Here is a 17,790-nt window from a genome sequence, read left to right as displayed (position 1 = left end):
ACACCCCCCCCCCCCCACATGTTTGGTCACTCACGCCACTCTATGTTCTTCTAGGACCCAAACAGTAATTTGTAATAATTATTTTTATATGATACAAAATCTAAACAACAAGACTAATCTTTTTGATCTAGAGAAGAGAAAATTAAATAAAAAATATTATTTAAATCATGCTTGTACTTTGAATAAATTATATTTTTTAATCTGATTTTTATTGAAATTATTTATTTTCATAAACATTGTCAAGACAATATAAAAAAAGAGTTAGCTATCAATAAAAGAGATAACGTTTATGTGTTATAATATAATTGAACAAAGTATTTTCAATTAAAATAAGAAAATTGATCAATTTGGTAAAAATTAAAATATATAACTCATCCAAATAAATATGAAAAATAGAAAAAACAATAAATGGTGACTTCACAATGTTGAATTTTCTCATGATTTCCATCGAACTAACGAAGATGAGATCATGGGTGCATTATCGCATAGGGAGGGTGTAGAAAGGATGCTTCGAGTAAAAGAAAGTAGACCTGCGAAAATATTAAGTTAAGGGGCCTCAAAGCAAAAATGCCTACCTTTTGTCAGACTACCGGCTATCGATTGTTACACATTAGCGTCGAACAGACGTCCGCAATTTACTTGGCAACGAAGACACCGAGGTTCACTTCTAAAGGTTGCCACGTGTTGTCCCCGTGTTTGGATCGTGTCATAAAAGAAACTTTAAACGTGGTTAAGAAATATCCTATCTGTCATCAGTATTTTTTTAATCACTAACAGTACGGCCCACCTTTCTTAAGATGGGAAAATTAACCCAAAACAAAATTTTAATTCAACAGTTAGAAAGAGTACCTCTTCCTTTTTCCGCACATTTCTTTCAATCTCATGATGGCGCGATTCCCTTAATGCCGATTAACTAACTATATTGTTACCGCCCGGAGCTCTACATGATATCATTCCTTTTAATATAAAAAATATTAATTGTTTTTCAAAAACAATTATATGGAGAATAATTTAACATTACCTGACTTGATACATTTAAAAATAATTTCAATAATAGATAAAAACATAGATTGATTTTTTAAAAAATCAAAACATATTTTTTAAAAATATTAAAATAACAACATATTATTTCAATTTAGATTAACATTTCAAATTCGCTATTCAAGCCATAAGATCTTGATGATCCTAAGAAAAAAAAAATATTAAACTTTATTATCAACCAACCCAGTATTGAATGATGAAATTAAAAATAAAATTCAATTAAAAAAACGAGTAGCGTCAATATGGGTTAACGTACAAAAATGAATTATAAGATTGAGATAACACTATATAAAGTAAATCTAAACAAACTATAAAATTTTATTCCAAATTAATTCAATGTTGAATGATAAAATTAGAAAAGATAACATAAAAACTCATTTGAGTCAACTGATTAATCCCATGACCCCGGCTATAAGATTAAAATAATTTTATTGAATACAAGCTTATAAAACTTAATTCTTAATCAACATAATATTAAAAGATAAAATTAAAAAAATAATAAAAAATTTGAGTCAACCAGCCTAGCTCTCAATCAAGTCAAAAGACTGAGATAATTTATAGCAAGTGAATTGAAAAGATGATAAAGTTTGATTTCCAATCAATCCAATTTTAAAAGATAAAATTTAAAATATATAATTAAAAAATAAATAAAAAATGATATGAGTCAACATGGTTAATTCGCAAAACTTGCAACCTACATCATAAGAAATCAAAATAAATTATAAAGTCTTATATTTAGTAAATTTAATATTAAAAAATAAAATTAAAAAATAAAAACTAAGATTTAAATTATAAAAAAAATAGCTTTTTAACTATCCATTATTATAGTGAGAAGCTAAGCTCTTTTCATATATATTAACTAAATAGATGTCCCGTGTGATATAATGGGTCAATTCTTAATTAGTATGAATCATTGCATTAATGACAATTGATGGTTAACTTTGTGAACATTTGAATATAAAAAGATTACTAAAATTAAACAATCAATTTCAAGATTAAAAAAAGACTTGTCATTTTTTAAAGAAGAAATGTAATTGCAATGCAGAATAACAATAATAGCATGGATCCACATGCAAGCTTGCAGTGGATTTACATTACAAATACAAAGCGAGTCCCAAAAATAAAGTATTTGCCAACAAACTAAAATAAAACTTCCAATATTTAGTAAGATTGTGATGAAGTAATCTAATAAAATAATGTTTGTCGGTATAAGCAATGCCTAGCATATCTGCACACATTTTTGCATTGAAGCTTAGAAAGCTAGTAACCCTGTTTTTTTTTTTTGGTTAGAATTTGCAAATAATGAGCATAAGCAAGATTGAAGAAGACATTTTTTTTTTTGGTGATATAAAAGCCAAATAAATGAATAAAGAAGGGATTGAATATAGCAACATGTTGTCTTTGTTCCACGTGTTGGGAAGTAATTGAAACGCCTGTTAAAGGTAAATAAGAAGTTAAAATGGCAATATACCTTGATCAAGCAATTAAACAATGGCAAAGGGGAGTGATAACACCTACAAATCTGAGCTTGACATGTGTGGTTTCTTCACAGGTGAAGGTGAAGTGCGCTGTGTAGCCAGCAGTTGACTATTGTCGGCGTAACCTGGATCTTGTTAAGTTTTACTGCATAAAAATAAAAAATCATAGATCAAGCATTTGAAAGATGATTAACAAACAATGAAACCTACACAAAAAGTGAATTTGAAGGCAGACAAAAAAAAGGCTTGCCTTGATGGTGCTGCGACACAGTCGAAGTGCAATTTTCTCTTTGCTTTAACGGGAAGTCTGGTGGCCATGTCGCTGGTTGTGTGGAAGCAGCTATTATGTTGTTGATAAAGGAGACACCACACTTGCAGGAGTGACAGGGCTGTGTGGAGGTGGTGGCGTTGAGTCCGAAAGAGCAGCAACCACGATAGATGTTGGCAATGAATTTGCTGTTGGGACAGCTTGCTAAGGGCACTTCGAGTGACATCATCAAAATCTTTATACACGACCATATCACATCGAATTTCACCAGCCTTGGAAGCACCAAATCTAAGCTGAAAGATGAAGCTTTTACTAAGCTCGGCAATCGTTGGAGATGTGATGACAAAAGGATTGCTAAATTTCTTGTTGTACACATAATGATGTGCAGACAAACCAAAGAAGTCCTCAGCAGCCTTCTCGACCAAAAGGAAGCTTGTTACATCTTCTTCATCATTCACAACACATTCCAATTGAAACCTGCATGGATGTTGGGGCCAAAAAAGCAAAAATCTTAAAGCATTGATGGCAATATTTTTTTAAGATAAAGTTTGTTAATATATAAACCAAAACACCATGAAACCGACAGCCATCAAGTAACTAGATACATTGCAGGTAAGGCGTGCTTTTAATACCTAATCCTGTCACACTTAATAAATCAAAATATTGAAAGCTCACCCAATACCCTTTGACCAGTCATAAACTCAGCATGTCAAGCCAAAAGCCCACAAACCAACCATATATATGAAGCCAAGTTGTCGGTCCTCTTGGACAGAGCCACCAGCGAACCTAGTCTCGGAAGTGCCCCTAGATCCGCAGAAGCACCTGCAACCGCGAACCAACAGATAAAAAACCCTTATCTCGCGCTAACAAACCCAAAATGCAATCAAGCCCAAGTTTGCGCGAGAACACAGGAAAGATGCAGGTATTCATGCAACAAGAAGCGCTTCTGTCAATACTATTTAATATTTTTTTATTAATATAAATATTTGGACCAAATTAAATATTTTTTAACTAGTTTTACAGACTATAAAATTAATAAACATATAAAATTATAATAATTAGATATCTCTAAAATTAATAAACATATAAAATTATAATAGCTATTATATTAACAATCATAATACTTGAACTTGAAACAACAAAAAAAACAAACCTTTTAATTTAAAACTTTTGCCATTAAATAACTTACTAGATGGTTAGTGTTTAAACTTAATAACCATATAATAATTGATTGAAGACTTTTAGTTTTTTTTTAACGACCCATGTCAATTTAGATTAACTCTATAGAAAATTTGTTGAAAAAGGTTATAAAGTTCAATTCTCAATTAATTTAATATTGAAGAATAAAATTTTAAAAAAATCATTAAAAAACTCAACATAACTCATCTAACTCGTAATCTAGATCATGAGATTAAGATAACTTCATAAAAATTAAATTGAAATAAATTATAAAGTCATATATTTAATAAGCCTAATCTTAATTATATTGAAGAAAAAAATTAAAAAAATCATTAAAAAACTCAACATAACTTATCTAACTCGTAATCTAAATCATAAAATTAAGATAACTTCATAAAAATTAAATTGAAATAAATTATAAAGTTATATATCTAATAAGTCCAATCTTAATTAATGAAATAAAAAAACTAAATTTGAAATTAAAAAAAATCCTATAACATTTTAAAGACCAAATTGAAAAAAAAAAACTTCGGCTTAGACTTCTTTTAATATATGCTAATAATTAATAAGAATCTATACTACAAAATCAGCACTTTGCATCATCGGATACCTACACCGTGTTTGGTATTGTACGTGTGGTATGTAATTGTGCCCTTCTTCTATTTCTACATTACGCGCCTTCTTTACTTTTTCGAGTGGGAGACGCCATTCAACTTCAAGATAGGCCAACTCACCATCAAAAAAGGAAAAGGAAAAGAAAGGCCAGCCTGATCCTACTTATTACTTTAATAAGAGAACTTGGATGATCATAAAATGCACCAGTTATCATATGAATTTTGAAAGTTTTAGGTTCCAAGACAGGAACTTAACGATGCTGATGCACAAATTCCCACAAAAAAATTTCTATCATAGATTCCAGGCATCCACACAGTTAAAAGTTTACAACTTAACATTTCAAAAAAAAAAAAAAAGTAAAAGTTTACAGCAAAATTTACAACTGCATATATATACTTAGCAGTTTATCTTTCTTATAAAGCATCGCGGCCAGATATCCGGCAGGTAATGACATCTGCAAGAGAGGATATTCCTACTCCCAAGCCAGAAATTTGTAGTGCTGACAAACATATGAAACAAAGTTAGAAGCAAGATCAAGACATAGCTAACCACGTAACTAGTGTTATTTTGCCAAAGATGGTCACACCCAACTAACCTTCTGCATTTGAGCTTGGTTTGCTCTCCCTTCCAGTTCCTCTAATTCGATTTCTTTCCCTTTGATAAGTTTCTCTACACTTTCATCTATAATAGAGTGCAACCAAAATGATTGGTGTCTTTTTAGTTAGCAATGAAATATTTAGGCTGATGAAGCGACATTTACAAGAAATCCTCACCTCATCTGGAGAAGCGTTGAAGCGAGCAGCCAGGAATATGTATGTGGAGCTATAGGAGATTCCATATCTTTTCAGGGATTCTGTAATCTAGGGATAAAAAAGAAGCTAAAGAACAAGTTATAAACAAGAGAAAGCAGTGAAGAGGGGGGGTTGACATGCTTAGATCCTGAGTAATTATAAACTAGCTCAGAATGAAGAGTGCGTGTGGTCAGTGAATCCCTGGACTTGGCTATAAGAGTCTTATGTGCTGCTGCCGGAAGAGGGAAAACATCTGGTATCTGTCACAGCAATCAATACATGCAACATTAAAATAAAACTGACCAAAGTGCAGGCCGGAAGGCTGATCCACAAAAAAGATATGTAGAAAGAAAACAACACAGACTGAATTGATTGAAGATTTTTTCTGTAAGGAAACATAAGTGATGAATTGAGAGATGCAACTTCTGGTTCTAGTTTTCCAGCTTGCATAGAATCTAGAAGGTCACCGCAAGATAAAAAGTACTTTAGGAGCCTAAAGACACACACAAGGTTGATATTTCTGAGAAGCAAGTAGGTCACAGCTGATTCAATAAAAATGTTTCAAATTTAAAATTAAGAAATTTCTATTACGAACCCGATAGGATGGCCATTTCTTTAATTTAATGCACAAACTTTATTTCTTACTGTCATGCTAAGAATTCAGTTCTCCTTGATGCACTTGCTCAAACGATATGTTTTTCAGCAATCCTCAATCACATTTTCCCACAAAATGGACGGGTTAAGTAGCTGCTTAGGCAGTTCATCTAAAAGATTCACCAATGGTTGGCAAGATCCAAGAGGACTTCATGAAACTTCTTGCATGTTGCCCTAAAACGATTGTAACGCAAACATCCAATCACAAGAAAGAAACCAAATAAAAAGGCTTATAAAGTCTTGTTCATTGTCATTATAAGAGGTATTGGATGGTAATCACCAATAGGCGCTTGAAACCATAGATGTGAAACCTGGCTTGGTCAAGTGTCATGCAAAACTATTTTTTTTATTTTATTTTTAACCAAAATAACATTGTTTTGGTGTTAAAAAAAACCCTTAATATCATAGTTTCAGTGTCTTTTAAAAAATTTCAAATCCTAGGTACAATCCCTTGGGCTAGAGTCTTGTAACCACATCTAACCAAGTGATGTGTAAATTAGATTATATGCATCTGACAAGAGTGCAGTACTTATATCAATTGGTGAAAATCACTAAAGAAGAGAAATCTTGTTGAGAGAACACAAAATCGCAGACTCAGAGTTGCAGTGTTCAGTTCTCAAGAGTCAAGACCCGATAAAGGAGCAAACTTCCGCATCAAGTCTCGAATAATGAATGAATTGTGATTTTACTGGTAGGTGAATTTGAAGAATCAGATTAAGTAATCTTCAGCTATGCCCTTCCCTCATCTCCCATTATTTACAATGTTAAGCTAACAGTTAATCAAGCTAAACTGAGTTCAAACTGTACCTTTGTACATCTCCGACCAAATAAGATGTAAAGAGCACTCGATGAAAGATTTCGTTGTCTAGACGCCCTAACCAACACAATCAAAAGGGCCCACAGAAATAAGAGTTTTCATACAATCACCATGTTAATATTTTACATATTCTGAAGCCTGTCTACCTGCTAATAAAACAATGTCAATATCTGGTTCTATGAAAATTGACAGGCAACGAGAACCAAGAGCTAATACAACCGAAGATGCCATTTTCCCTGTTTAGAGGGGTTCACTTTCTCTGTTATCATGTTTAAATTCTTGATTACTTAATATAATAGATATTAAAAGTTTACATAGTTATTAATTTTAGAATTCATAAAAATAATTATGGTACACATAAATTGACATAAATTAATTCGGATATCTGCATTAATCTAAAAAAAATTAAAAGACAACGAGAACCAAGAGCCAATACAACCGAAGATGCCATTTTCCCTGTATTTTCTTGCTAATACCAAAAAAAAAGAAACCCACTGACTATAAGCTCATCTTTATCTATATTATTAGGAACATCTGCCTTAATTTGCATAAAATTGAGTCTTTACTGCGTATTTCCACCAAAGATTTTACATATCTTCGCTAACAAACTAACAAGCACCAACCTTTAAACACCAAATCCCAATTTATACCAAACCCAAATTCCCAACTCCAGTGAAAAGGGCGAGAGAAAGGGTGTTGCTTCCATCGATGTCAAAAGCCTTCATCGTTGTTTGCTATAGGCGAAGATGGCGGCTGTATCAGAAAGAACGAAATTAATGGTCTCTGATTTGCTGAGATATGAATAGAACTGGGCCAAGATGGAGCCGCCGGCCCATACTCGAATTTATGGGGCCCAAAAATGTTAGTATCGCGCCAGGTAGGGGTCGAACCTACGACTTTCTGCTTAGGAAACAGACGCTCTATCCACTGAGCTACAGGCGCGTAGATGCCGTGTTCATAAATATTATTTATAAAAACAAACAATCTAGAGAACCGAAAAATAAAAAAGAACATCAAGGGGGTGAGTGACCTGGTCAAGCACGTCGATTCAATATCATTTTGCCATTTATATCTTCAAGCCTTAGAAACCAGACGTTCTATCCACTGAGCTATAGGCGCGTAGATGCCAGTTGTGTGTCATAAATATTATTTAATAAAATAAAAAATTTCCCCGAAAGATTAAAAAAAAACATCAAGGGGGTGAATGACCTGGTCAAGCACGTCGATTCAATATCATTTTGCCATTTATATCTTCAAGCACAGCCTTGGACGTGTCCTATTTGGAATTGGAGCCCCAGGGAAAATCAAACAAAACATGCCAATAATACCATCTTGCCATTTCTATCTTCAAGCACAGCCTTGGACGTGTCCCATTTGGAATTGGAAACGTGCGATGCCCCAGGGAAAACTAAACAAAACTAGTCAATTTTCCATTCTTTCTGGTTCCCTTTCCCAACCCCACAATGTCCCTTTCCATCTTCCTCCTATGGCTTGTATGCATCCCCCTCTCTGTCCATCCACTCCCTGCTCCTAGAGGTAACAACTAAAAACATTATGTAAACCTTTTTTCTCTTGTCCTTCTATTCTGTCTTCAAATATATTTTTTTTCTTCGCTTTCTATACATGATAGAGCTGAACATTTTATGCATGATTATTGTTTTGGTTCATGACAACCTTGTGATGCAGGTTTTCAATTAAATTGTGGTGCGTCCGAGGACATAACTCATGGCAACCTCAAATACATTCCGGACAAGGGTTTCATATCTGTTGGAAACAAATCAGCCATCAAAACAGCAGATGTATTGCCGGTATTGTCCACATTGCGCTTCTTTCCTGATACCTCAGCAAAAAAATATTGCTATGTGCTTCCTGTGATCAAAGGAGGGAAATATTTAGTTAGGACTACCTATTATTATGGAGGTTATGATGGGGGGAAAGAGCCTCCAGTATTTGACCAGATTATTCAAGGGACTAAATGGAGCACTGTCGATACCACAGAAGATTATGCGAAAGGGATGAGTTCATATTATGAGATTATTGTGGCTTCATTGGCTAAGACATTGAGTGTTTGTCTTGCAAGAAATGTGCACACTAATTCTAGTCCTTTTATATCAGCTCTTGAAATAGAATACCTTGGAAATTCGGTGTACAATTCGACAGATTTTTCGAAGTATGCGCTCGTTACTGTTGCTCGAGACAATTTTGGTGCAGATGAAGAAATAATTGGGTATGCAAATTAGCCCGCCATTCATTTCTTTTTCTTTACTAGTTTATGTCTTTTTTCAGTATTTTTTCTTTAAAGAAAAACTAGTGAAAACATACTGGAGACTTCTGATGGTGAATATGTAAAAACAATTGAACCTAGTTTTCCAGATGATCAATTCAACCGGTTGTGGCAGCCATTTATAGATCAGAACCCTGTTGTTGAATGCCAAAACAATATTAGTTCTTCAGAGTTTTGGAACTTTCCTCCTCAGAGAGCATTCGCATCAGCAATCACAACAAGCAGAGGAAAGACAATAAAAATCCAGTGGCCGCCAGTGTCGCTCCCCAGCACCAAATACTACATCGCACTCTATTTCCAGGACAACCGGACACCGAGCCCATACAGCTGGAGGGTCTTCAGTGTTTCTATTAATGGACAGAATTTTTACAAGGATCTCAATGTGACAGCAAACGGTGTGACTGTTTATGGATCAGAGTGGCCTCTTTCTGGGCAGACAGAAATCACCTTAACTCCAGGGAACAATATACCTGTTGGACCTGTGATCAATGCTGGTGAAATATATCACATTTTGCCTCTTGGTGGAAGAACTCTAACAAGAGATGGTAGCCCACTATTGCCTAGTTATGATCACCTATTTGTGGAAGGTCTTTTCTTGCCTTGTCTTGACAGTTCTGTGGTTTCCATATTTCGTAGTGATGGCAATGGAAAATTTAGCAAGAAGGTTTGTTAATCCACCGTCCGATTGGAGTGGCGACCCTTGCCTGCCTCCAGAGAATTCGTGGACAGGAGTTAAATGTTCCCAAGATAAATTGGCTCGAGTTGTTGCTTTGTAAGTTCACTTTAATTTACCACTTATGTTAATGAGCTTAAATTAAACTACCTGAACCAGGTACGTTAGCAGGTGTTATAGATCTTTGAACTTGGTTAAGGCATATCAGTTCTGCAATAAAATTACAGTTCTACAGTATTCAATTGGAAAATCAACCAAAGCATAACTAACTCTGTTGGGCTACTTTTTTTGTTTTCTGTATTACATGAAGGAACCTTACAAGCATGGGCATCTCTGGGTCACTACCCTCAAGCTTAGCCAATCTAACTGCAGTCGCCCATATGTAAGAAACTTAGCCTGCTTAATTGTGCTAAATGACTCCAAATACTCGTTTTTGTTGTTTGATCAACAGTAATAACTTTGAATTTGAATATTCTGCTTATAGTTGGCTAGGAGGGAACAAACTCTCAGGTTCTATCCCAAACTTGAGCACACTGAAAGAGCTACAAACCCTGTATGTTCTAGGAATGATTCCTTAATTGCTTCATTTATGACTAGCTTCTTTAGGTTCCTTGTACTTGTTGCAGATTTGTGATATTTGTCCATTTATGATCTCATGAAGGCATTTGGAAAACAATAAGCTCGAAGGGACAATTCCTCAATCTTTAGGCCAACTTGGGCAGCTTCGCGAGTTGTAAGTTCATCCTTATCACCAAAAAAGATTTGCGCATCGTATTATTAACACTATCAGCTAAACATATTCTATCTCTGGTTGACAGATTCCTCCAAAATAACAATCTTGATGGCAGGGTCCCAGATTCTCTGCGAAATAAGAAGGGCTTAAATATTCAGTATGAACTACAGACAAAGCTGCTTTCTTTTAGCGATTGTTTTAGCATGATATTTATATGAAAAATGTCATATTTTGTGTCTACAATTTTCTGGATATGGCACTCAACTGTGAAAATCAAAGTTTATAGACAATATTCCATAGATTTCATAGCTGCTAATAAAGTCAAGCTGTATTTACCTCTAATGGTGATTCTGTTCTTGTTATAGGGTGTCTCCTGGGAATCATCAATCTTCCTGAGTAAGCATAACGCAAATGGAGAACCAAGGAGAGGGGTGCAGCAAGTTTTTCCTTCACCACTTTAGGATGTGACTGGGAAGATTTTAGGGCCTAATGTGATTGGAACCCAATATTCTGGAGGGACAGGAAAGAGATCAGATGTATCATAGTAACAATGTCTAAGTTGTGTGAGTGCGTTCTAACAATGTGATTTTGCAACATTGCATTGCAATTACAGTGAAAGTTGTACACAAGACTAACATATTTTAAATGCTACATGAAACTACATGATTACTTATGATGTCCCCTTAGGCGGACTAGGAGGTCGTTGGTGGAGGAGAAAAGCAATTTCTCTTAGAGAAAAGAACTTGGTTATAACAGGTGGTTAAAGACTGTTTCAACTGCAATTTATAGCAAAAGTTGAAAACGAACCTCATTTCTAAATCCTATAATTTGTGCTGAATGTAATAATTAAAATACTTTTTATTTGAAATATATTAAATATTTTTTTATTTTTTCAATATTAAAATATAAATTTTAAATAAAAAAATTAATTTTAATTTTTTTATCTTATTTGGAATATATTAAAATAACTTTATTTTTTTTTTTTAATATTTCAACATCAAAATGATCTAAAAATATCCAAAAAAATATTAATTTTAAACAAAAAAATTAATTTTAATTTTTTTAAAAATATAAAAATAAATATTCCATTCATCTCCTCCTAAACACGATATGAACATTTCTTTCAAAACAAATATTCCATTCATCTCTTCTCCTAAACACGATATGAACATTTCTTTCCCAGCTACCATTACAATTTACAGATTTTTTGCCCTTCCCAGACACAAGTTGCCGACTTGCTGTCTTAATTTTAATATTGGATTTCTCAAACTATCTTCCATTTTTTTTCCTTCCAATCAGTTATATATATACATAAAAATTTCTTTAATCTCCTCTTATATTTGAATCCAAAATAAAAAAACAAATCAAAATTTTTTCCACTCCTTTTTCAAGAAAGGGGCTAAAAGCCCAAATAACAGAAAATTACATGTAATAATTTCGTTGTAAAGCCACTTCTATAACTTTAATAAAAATAAAATACTTACGGAGCAGATTTAATAAGATATAAATAATAAGATGTGAAAACTTAATTATCGGATAATTTGCATGCCAATTCGCACACGTATTGCACTGCTTATTACACCAAAATTTCTTACAGGAAAAAAACCTGGGATGTCACTATCCAAATTTTGGGAAGCTTTGGAATATACTTATCAAAAACAGATTATATAAAAATTTCAGTGTTTCAGTATTTTTTTAAAATATTATTTACATCAAAACTAATAAAATCAAATAATAGTTTAAAAAATTTTGTTGTCAGATAAAATAAAATAAATAATTCATAACACTTATTACATTATCAAAATCAAAACTTAATTAAATTAAAATAATAATAAAATATCTAAAATATCGAATTAAAACTAAAAAAAAGTCTTGCGGAATAAGATATATCAACTAAAACTAAAGAAGTAGTAACATTCAACGAAATCTACTTGCTAATAGAAACTAAAAACCTAAAATAATATTAAAATGAGTAATAAGTTTAATCAACTCAGTGAAGAAATAATATTTAACATATATTAATAGTTTGTAAGTCAATATATCTTGATATAAATATATATATTAAACATATAATTAAAATAATAGAATTCATATAAGAGATCAGATAAAATCCAAAAGTGATTAAATGACACTTGAAGGTAACTAATGTGGGAAAATCAGTTATTATAGACTGATATCTCTTTCACTAGCTAAATATATATAATATTATGTACATTTACACTAATTACTCTCTACTAACATGAAATTATTGATAAGTATATCGTTATCAAGATATAATAAATATTCTTAATATTTATTAAAGTAATGTATACCATATTTAATAGAATTTAATTCAATAAAATATAGTGTGAAACTCAAGAATAAATAAGTATTCAGATAATAAAACAAAATATACAAATATTCAAGAATTAATAAATTATACTCATTATATATATATATATATTAAAAATTATATTATTCATCCAAAAAACAAAAAATAAAAAATGCAGAATCGAAAAATTAATAAAAATTGTTAAGAGGAACATCAGTAAAACTTATAACGGATGCAAAAGATATTAAAAAACAACTCAAAACAAAATAACATAAAAAATTAAAAATCTAAACTTAAAAATTAAAATGTAAATATAAAGTTGGATTATCTCACCTAATCAATTTCAAATATTATTTAAATTAATCAAACCTAATAAAACTCATAAAACTTTTGATCAACTAAAATGATCAATTCGTTGACCACCATTATAAACCACCCAATCATCAATTTAAATAAACATGCAAATATGTGTATCAAGCAAAACCATTTGATTATTTGATTAGAATTTTTAAAATGTTAATTTGCTAGTTTTCAACATCGTAAATCCCCAAAATAAATCTTTTGTTTTTCAACAAGCTTATAATCCAAACATCAAATTAGTTAATTTGAGTCCAACTAGCACTTTAATATATTAATTTTAAATTTTAAATCATTTAATCATAGAAGTATAACAAAATCCTAATTTTTTCTTTAATTTTTCTATAAATAAATTATAATAAAAAGAAAAACAAACCAAACTAAATCTAAAAAACCAAAATATAAATAATAAAAAGAAAAACACACCAAACTAAATCTAAAAAACCAAAATATCTTTGTGTTTTTAAGGATGTCATGGCAAGAAGGGAAGAAAAGAGAGCGGAAAATAATTTTTTCTTGCATTTTTATTTATTTATAAATACTAGATTAATTTTGTTGGGTTGGAATTAATATGAGTTTGGGCTTGGATAAAGAATTTGGACTTCTCCTGGTATTCATCTCCTAGTACTTACCAACTACAAAAACTTTTTTGTCGTTTTCAAGAGCCAATGAGCTAACAAGAAAAGCTGATGTCATGTGGAAATTAACATTAATCTAAATATATTATCCTCATATATATATATATAAACAAGAAACCAGAGGAAACCCAAGAACCATAAATCTTCCAATTCCTTTCTTATAAATGCTATCTACAAGCCCTACCTCTCTCTGCCTCCCTTCAAAACCCACCTTCAATAGAACCCGCTCTTTCCGCTGCTCTGCAGCCGGAGACCTCTCATTCCCGCGGTGGCTTCAATTCACCTTGGCTGCTGATGCGTCCATTGGCGGAGGCAGCATCCGGATTGGACAAGAACTAGATGGAGCCGCTTCCGCAGATGGTGAGAGGAAGGGGTTTGGGGGAAATAGTGGTGGCAGCAGCATAAGAGCGAACGCAAGAGAAAAGAAATGGTCAAGAAACAGAGAGAGTTATTTGGCAGATAATGAAGATGCTTTACCTCTCCCAATGACTTATCCTGATTCTAAACCTGTGCCTCCTGAAGAGATTGATAAACGGTTAAGTTGTGATCCTGAAGTTGAGGTATAGCAATTATTTATTTGATGCTGCTACATTTCAAAATTAATGATAAGTACAGCAATGGTTTTTTCTTTTATTATCTAATTAGGATTATTTGGCAATTTCGTTTCATTGTCATGTTCAACTTAGAGTTTTTTCCCATTATTTTGCTTGCTCTTGGAATTAATTTGTGCATCCATTGTAGATATAGCAAGAAATGTAGAGTTAGGTTACGGTATCTGGCCAATTTAGCTTCATCTTAAGCCTCTTCAGCACTTCAATTCTTGCACGTAAAAATGTAAGATTGAAAGGAGAATATATTTTTGGTGAAACAACTAGTGAAGGCCACATTTCGTTTGCGTAGAATTAGGAATGGAATTGGAACCCTTTTTTGGTTCCCGTGAAATGCTGTTTGGTTTGTCATTAGTAGGCAAGAATTAGAATTTCACAAGACAGAAACAGAATAATATATCTGGAATGGAACCAGAATCTTATGTTGAGTTACTCAAGAATTAGAATTTCTGGTGAAATAAGATATTTCATGTTGATTTAGGCAAATTACTTGTTTTTGGTAAAAAGTTAAATGGCATGACTATTAGAGGAACATAATATTAATTTTGGGAGGAATCAGACTCTTATTCACATTCCATTCTTAATTCCAAGGAAATCTAATGAAGCTAAGGGACAATAGACTAGAAGAAAGACTTCTGTTCTCGAAAGTACTGTAACTGGTGAATAGAGGCTGCATGGTGGTTGGAGCAATTTAAAATTAGTTGTTGCTCTAAACCGAGATCAACAAGTGGATGTTTCATATTTCAGGTTTTGTACTATGTGACACCATGTTATTATTTATGGCTATCAGGTGCCTCATGAATGTAGTTCTGAATCTAATTTCTGGAATTGTAGGATTGCAGAGAGGTGGTTTATGAGTGGACTGGAAAGTGTCGAAGTTGCCAGGGTTCAGGGTTTGTCAGCTATTTTAATAAAAGGGGGAAGGAGGTTACCTGCAAATGTGTACCATGCCTTGGAATTGGTAATTTTCTTCTTTGCTAGCCCACAACCTTTATTCAAAATTCACTGTATGAAACTGAGAAATGCTAGGGATGACATGATATTATCTCTCATAATACCAAGCTGCTATATCATTTCAAAGCTGTAAACGTGGATGCATTACCATCCATGCAAGTTAGCCCTTTGGATACCTGGATAAACAAATATATAAAAATGAATCCTGCTTTCTACACAAGCGTGGATTAACATGTTTGATGTTTCTTGACTGCATGTAAAACCATGTTTTAAAATGTATGTGATGAGTTATATATCTTGAAGTGGAAATTAGAACTCATTATTTGATCCCATAAAAAAAGAACTCATAATTTGATTACCTGCAAAGCTTACATGATCTCAGGATTGTATTGATTAATATGAGCAACGATGTGTATAAGTATCTTCTTTTCTAACAGTGTTTATCTCTTTCTACCTGTATGATTGAGGTGGTGATGTCTAAATTGTGGGCTTTTGGTTTGTCCTATATGATTGCAGTTTGCTAGGTGTGCAAATCTGTGAGGCCCGTGGTTTGGTTGATTAAACAGAATATGTAATCCCTAGGGAAATGTTTGGCAACAAGTTTTGCAAATTCCCTTTTTCTGCTTCTAGAAGCAGAGAAGGGTTCCATTGACAGCTTATTCTCTTAGGAAGCCTTGTCAGGGGAATTTAGGAAGGGTTAAAGTTCAGATAACTTTTTCATATTGCTTTTTTCTCTTCGTGGGTTGGGGGAGTAAAGATATTCTCACATGGTCTTGGTCCCCTTTCTCTCTATATCTTCTTAATTATTGAATTACTTAAGAGCATTTTAGGAGAACTTGAAATAGTCTCTCATGAGCATCGGCTCAATATTCGGAACAACGACATCGTGGTTTGCCTTTTTTCTTTTGCCTGTTGTGGAGTTACCTTTTAAAGTTGACTTTCAATACTGTTATGATGCAGGATACGTACAAAAGATAACAGCTCGGAAAGACATTGCTGTAATGGAGGAATTAGACAATGGAAAGCCATCCTGACCTATGACAAGTTTTTTGTGCCCCGGGAGTTTATCTAATTGCAACCAATAAGTTGTAGTCTTCCCCTGTGCAACTGTTAACATTCTTCATGGAGACTAGTCATTACATTTAAAGAGAGAGAAAAAGGAGAATCCTCAAAAGGAGAATTTGGATAAAAAACACAAGGAATTCATTGTAACTTTTGCAAAGAATTATTCTTTTCTCAAATTGTATTCCGTTTTCCATAACCACAGCTTTGTTCGTTGTTTATCTTACATGTCAGTTCAGAATCTTATGATGTATTTGCTTGCAAGGAAAAACTGACTTTTTCATCTATGCAAGCTTTAAATATATGGTCATCTTCCATGTGTCCTTGGCCAAAGGCATCAAATATATCAGCTGTTATAGTGTTCACGGCCGAGTAAAACTTTGCAGCTATCAACTTTTCTCCCAACATCAACAGGGAAATGGCAAACCTTAGCTTTCTAGAGTTCCAGTACAAGCTTTCAAGGAACAAGTTTTTGCGAAAGCCATCTCGATTGTTTTCTTCCCGGGATAGACAAAGCTCTGGCATACTGTCCACTTTCCAGCCAAATATGAAGGAAATGAGGCAAGTTTTTGATAAATTTGATTCCAACAAAGATGGCAAGATTTCTCAGCAAGAGTACAAGGCTACCCTGAGAGCGTTGGGACAGGGTAGCATGCTTGGAGAAGTGCCAAAAATTTTCCAGGTTGTTGATTTGGATGGAGATGGATACATTGATTTCAAAGAGTTTATGGAAGCGCAGAAGAAGGGAGGAGGAATTAGGACAACAGACATACAGACTGCTTTCCAGACATTTGATTCGAACAGAGATGGTAAGATAAGCGCAGAGGAAGTTATGGAAGTCCTGAGGCGTCTTGGTGAGAGGTGCAGCCTAGAGGATTGCCGGAGAATGGTGAACGCAGTGGACATTGATGGTGATGGTATGGTTAACATGGACGAGTTTATGACAATGATGACTCAATCGATGACTAGTGGTTAAGATGGAGGGTATGCTTGCGGAAATCCAATTCTCTTATTTGTATCCTCGCTGATTTTCTATGTATGTGCTCCGGTCAAAACTTCGTGTAGAAGCTTTTTCTCTCTCTAGAATCCTTAGCTTGGACATCTCTTTAATCATGATAGTAACTTCTTTTTATATGCTTTTTTCTCATCATTTGGGATCTGCAAAATAAAAATAATAATATTAAAAAAAACCCTTATTCTATATGCTTATGTTATAAAATCATAAGAACTTTCTTTTTATATATACGAGCACTAGGCTTATGTTATAAAATCATAAGAATTTTTTTTTTTAGATTAACGTGGGTATCCGGGCCAGCTTGCGCGCACC

The 17,790-nt window shown here is 33.2% G+C and overlaps 3 protein-coding genes, 1 long non-coding RNA gene and 1 other non-coding gene across 5 annotated transcripts; 3 read left to right on the top strand and 2 right to left on the bottom strand.

The window, feature by feature from the left end:
• Positions 1-5,052: 5,052 nt before the first annotated feature.
• On the bottom strand, positions 5,053-5,596 carry LOC105108008 (uncharacterized). The gene is made up of 4 exons (XR_838980.1): positions 5,510-5,596; positions 5,355-5,441; positions 5,177-5,262; positions 5,053-5,080 (listed from the first exon to the last, which is right to left on the bottom strand). It is a non-coding gene; the product is annotated as an uncharacterized LOC105108008 (long non-coding RNA).
• Positions 5,597-7,712: 2,116 nt separating this feature from the next.
• Positions 7,713-7,785, bottom strand: TRNAR-CCU (transfer RNA arginine (anticodon CCU)). Its single transcript has one exon. It is a non-coding gene; the product is annotated as a tRNA-Arg (tRNA).
• Positions 7,786-8,091: 306 nt separating this feature from the next.
• LOC105107997 (Leucine-rich repeat (LRR) family protein) lies at positions 8,092-11,206 on the top strand. Its single transcript, XM_011002130.1, has 9 exons — positions 8,092-8,379; positions 8,530-9,070; positions 9,209-9,672; positions 9,764-9,899; positions 10,111-10,182; positions 10,285-10,353; positions 10,462-10,533; positions 10,619-10,690; positions 10,899-11,206. The coding sequence occupies exons 1-9, from the start codon at positions 8,307-8,309 to the stop codon at positions 10,927-10,929; spliced, it is 1,530 nt and encodes a 509-aa protein (XP_011000432.1). The 5' UTR covers positions 8,092-8,306; the 3' UTR covers positions 10,930-11,206.
• A 2,744-nt stretch (positions 11,207-13,950) lies between these two features.
• Positions 13,951-16,684, top strand: SCO2 (protein disulfide isomerase). The gene is made up of 3 exons (XM_011002119.1): positions 13,951-14,399; positions 15,282-15,408; positions 16,362-16,684. The coding sequence occupies exons 1-3, from the start codon at positions 14,004-14,006 to the stop codon at positions 16,433-16,435; spliced, it is 597 nt and encodes a 198-aa protein (XP_011000421.1). The 5' UTR covers positions 13,951-14,003; the 3' UTR covers positions 16,436-16,684.
• Positions 16,685-16,779: 95 nt separating this feature from the next.
• CML30 (Calcium-binding EF-hand family protein) lies at positions 16,780-17,595 on the top strand. The gene has a single exon (XM_011002108.1). It carries the CDS (start codon positions 16,882-16,884, stop codon positions 17,437-17,439), a length of 558 nt encoding a protein of 185 aa, XP_011000410.1. The 5' UTR covers positions 16,780-16,881; the 3' UTR covers positions 17,440-17,595.
• Positions 17,596-17,790: the final 195 nt, after the last annotated feature.

Source organism: Populus euphratica, unplaced genomic scaffold (assembly GCF_000495115.2).
Source record: "Populus euphratica unplaced genomic scaffold, PopEup_1.0 scaffold3.1, whole genome shotgun sequence".
Lineage (NCBI taxonomy): Eukaryota > Viridiplantae > Streptophyta > Magnoliopsida > Malpighiales > Salicaceae > Populus > Populus euphratica.
The sequence above is the reverse complement of the archived record's forward strand: the minus strand, read 5'-3'. Positions and strand labels throughout refer to the sequence as shown.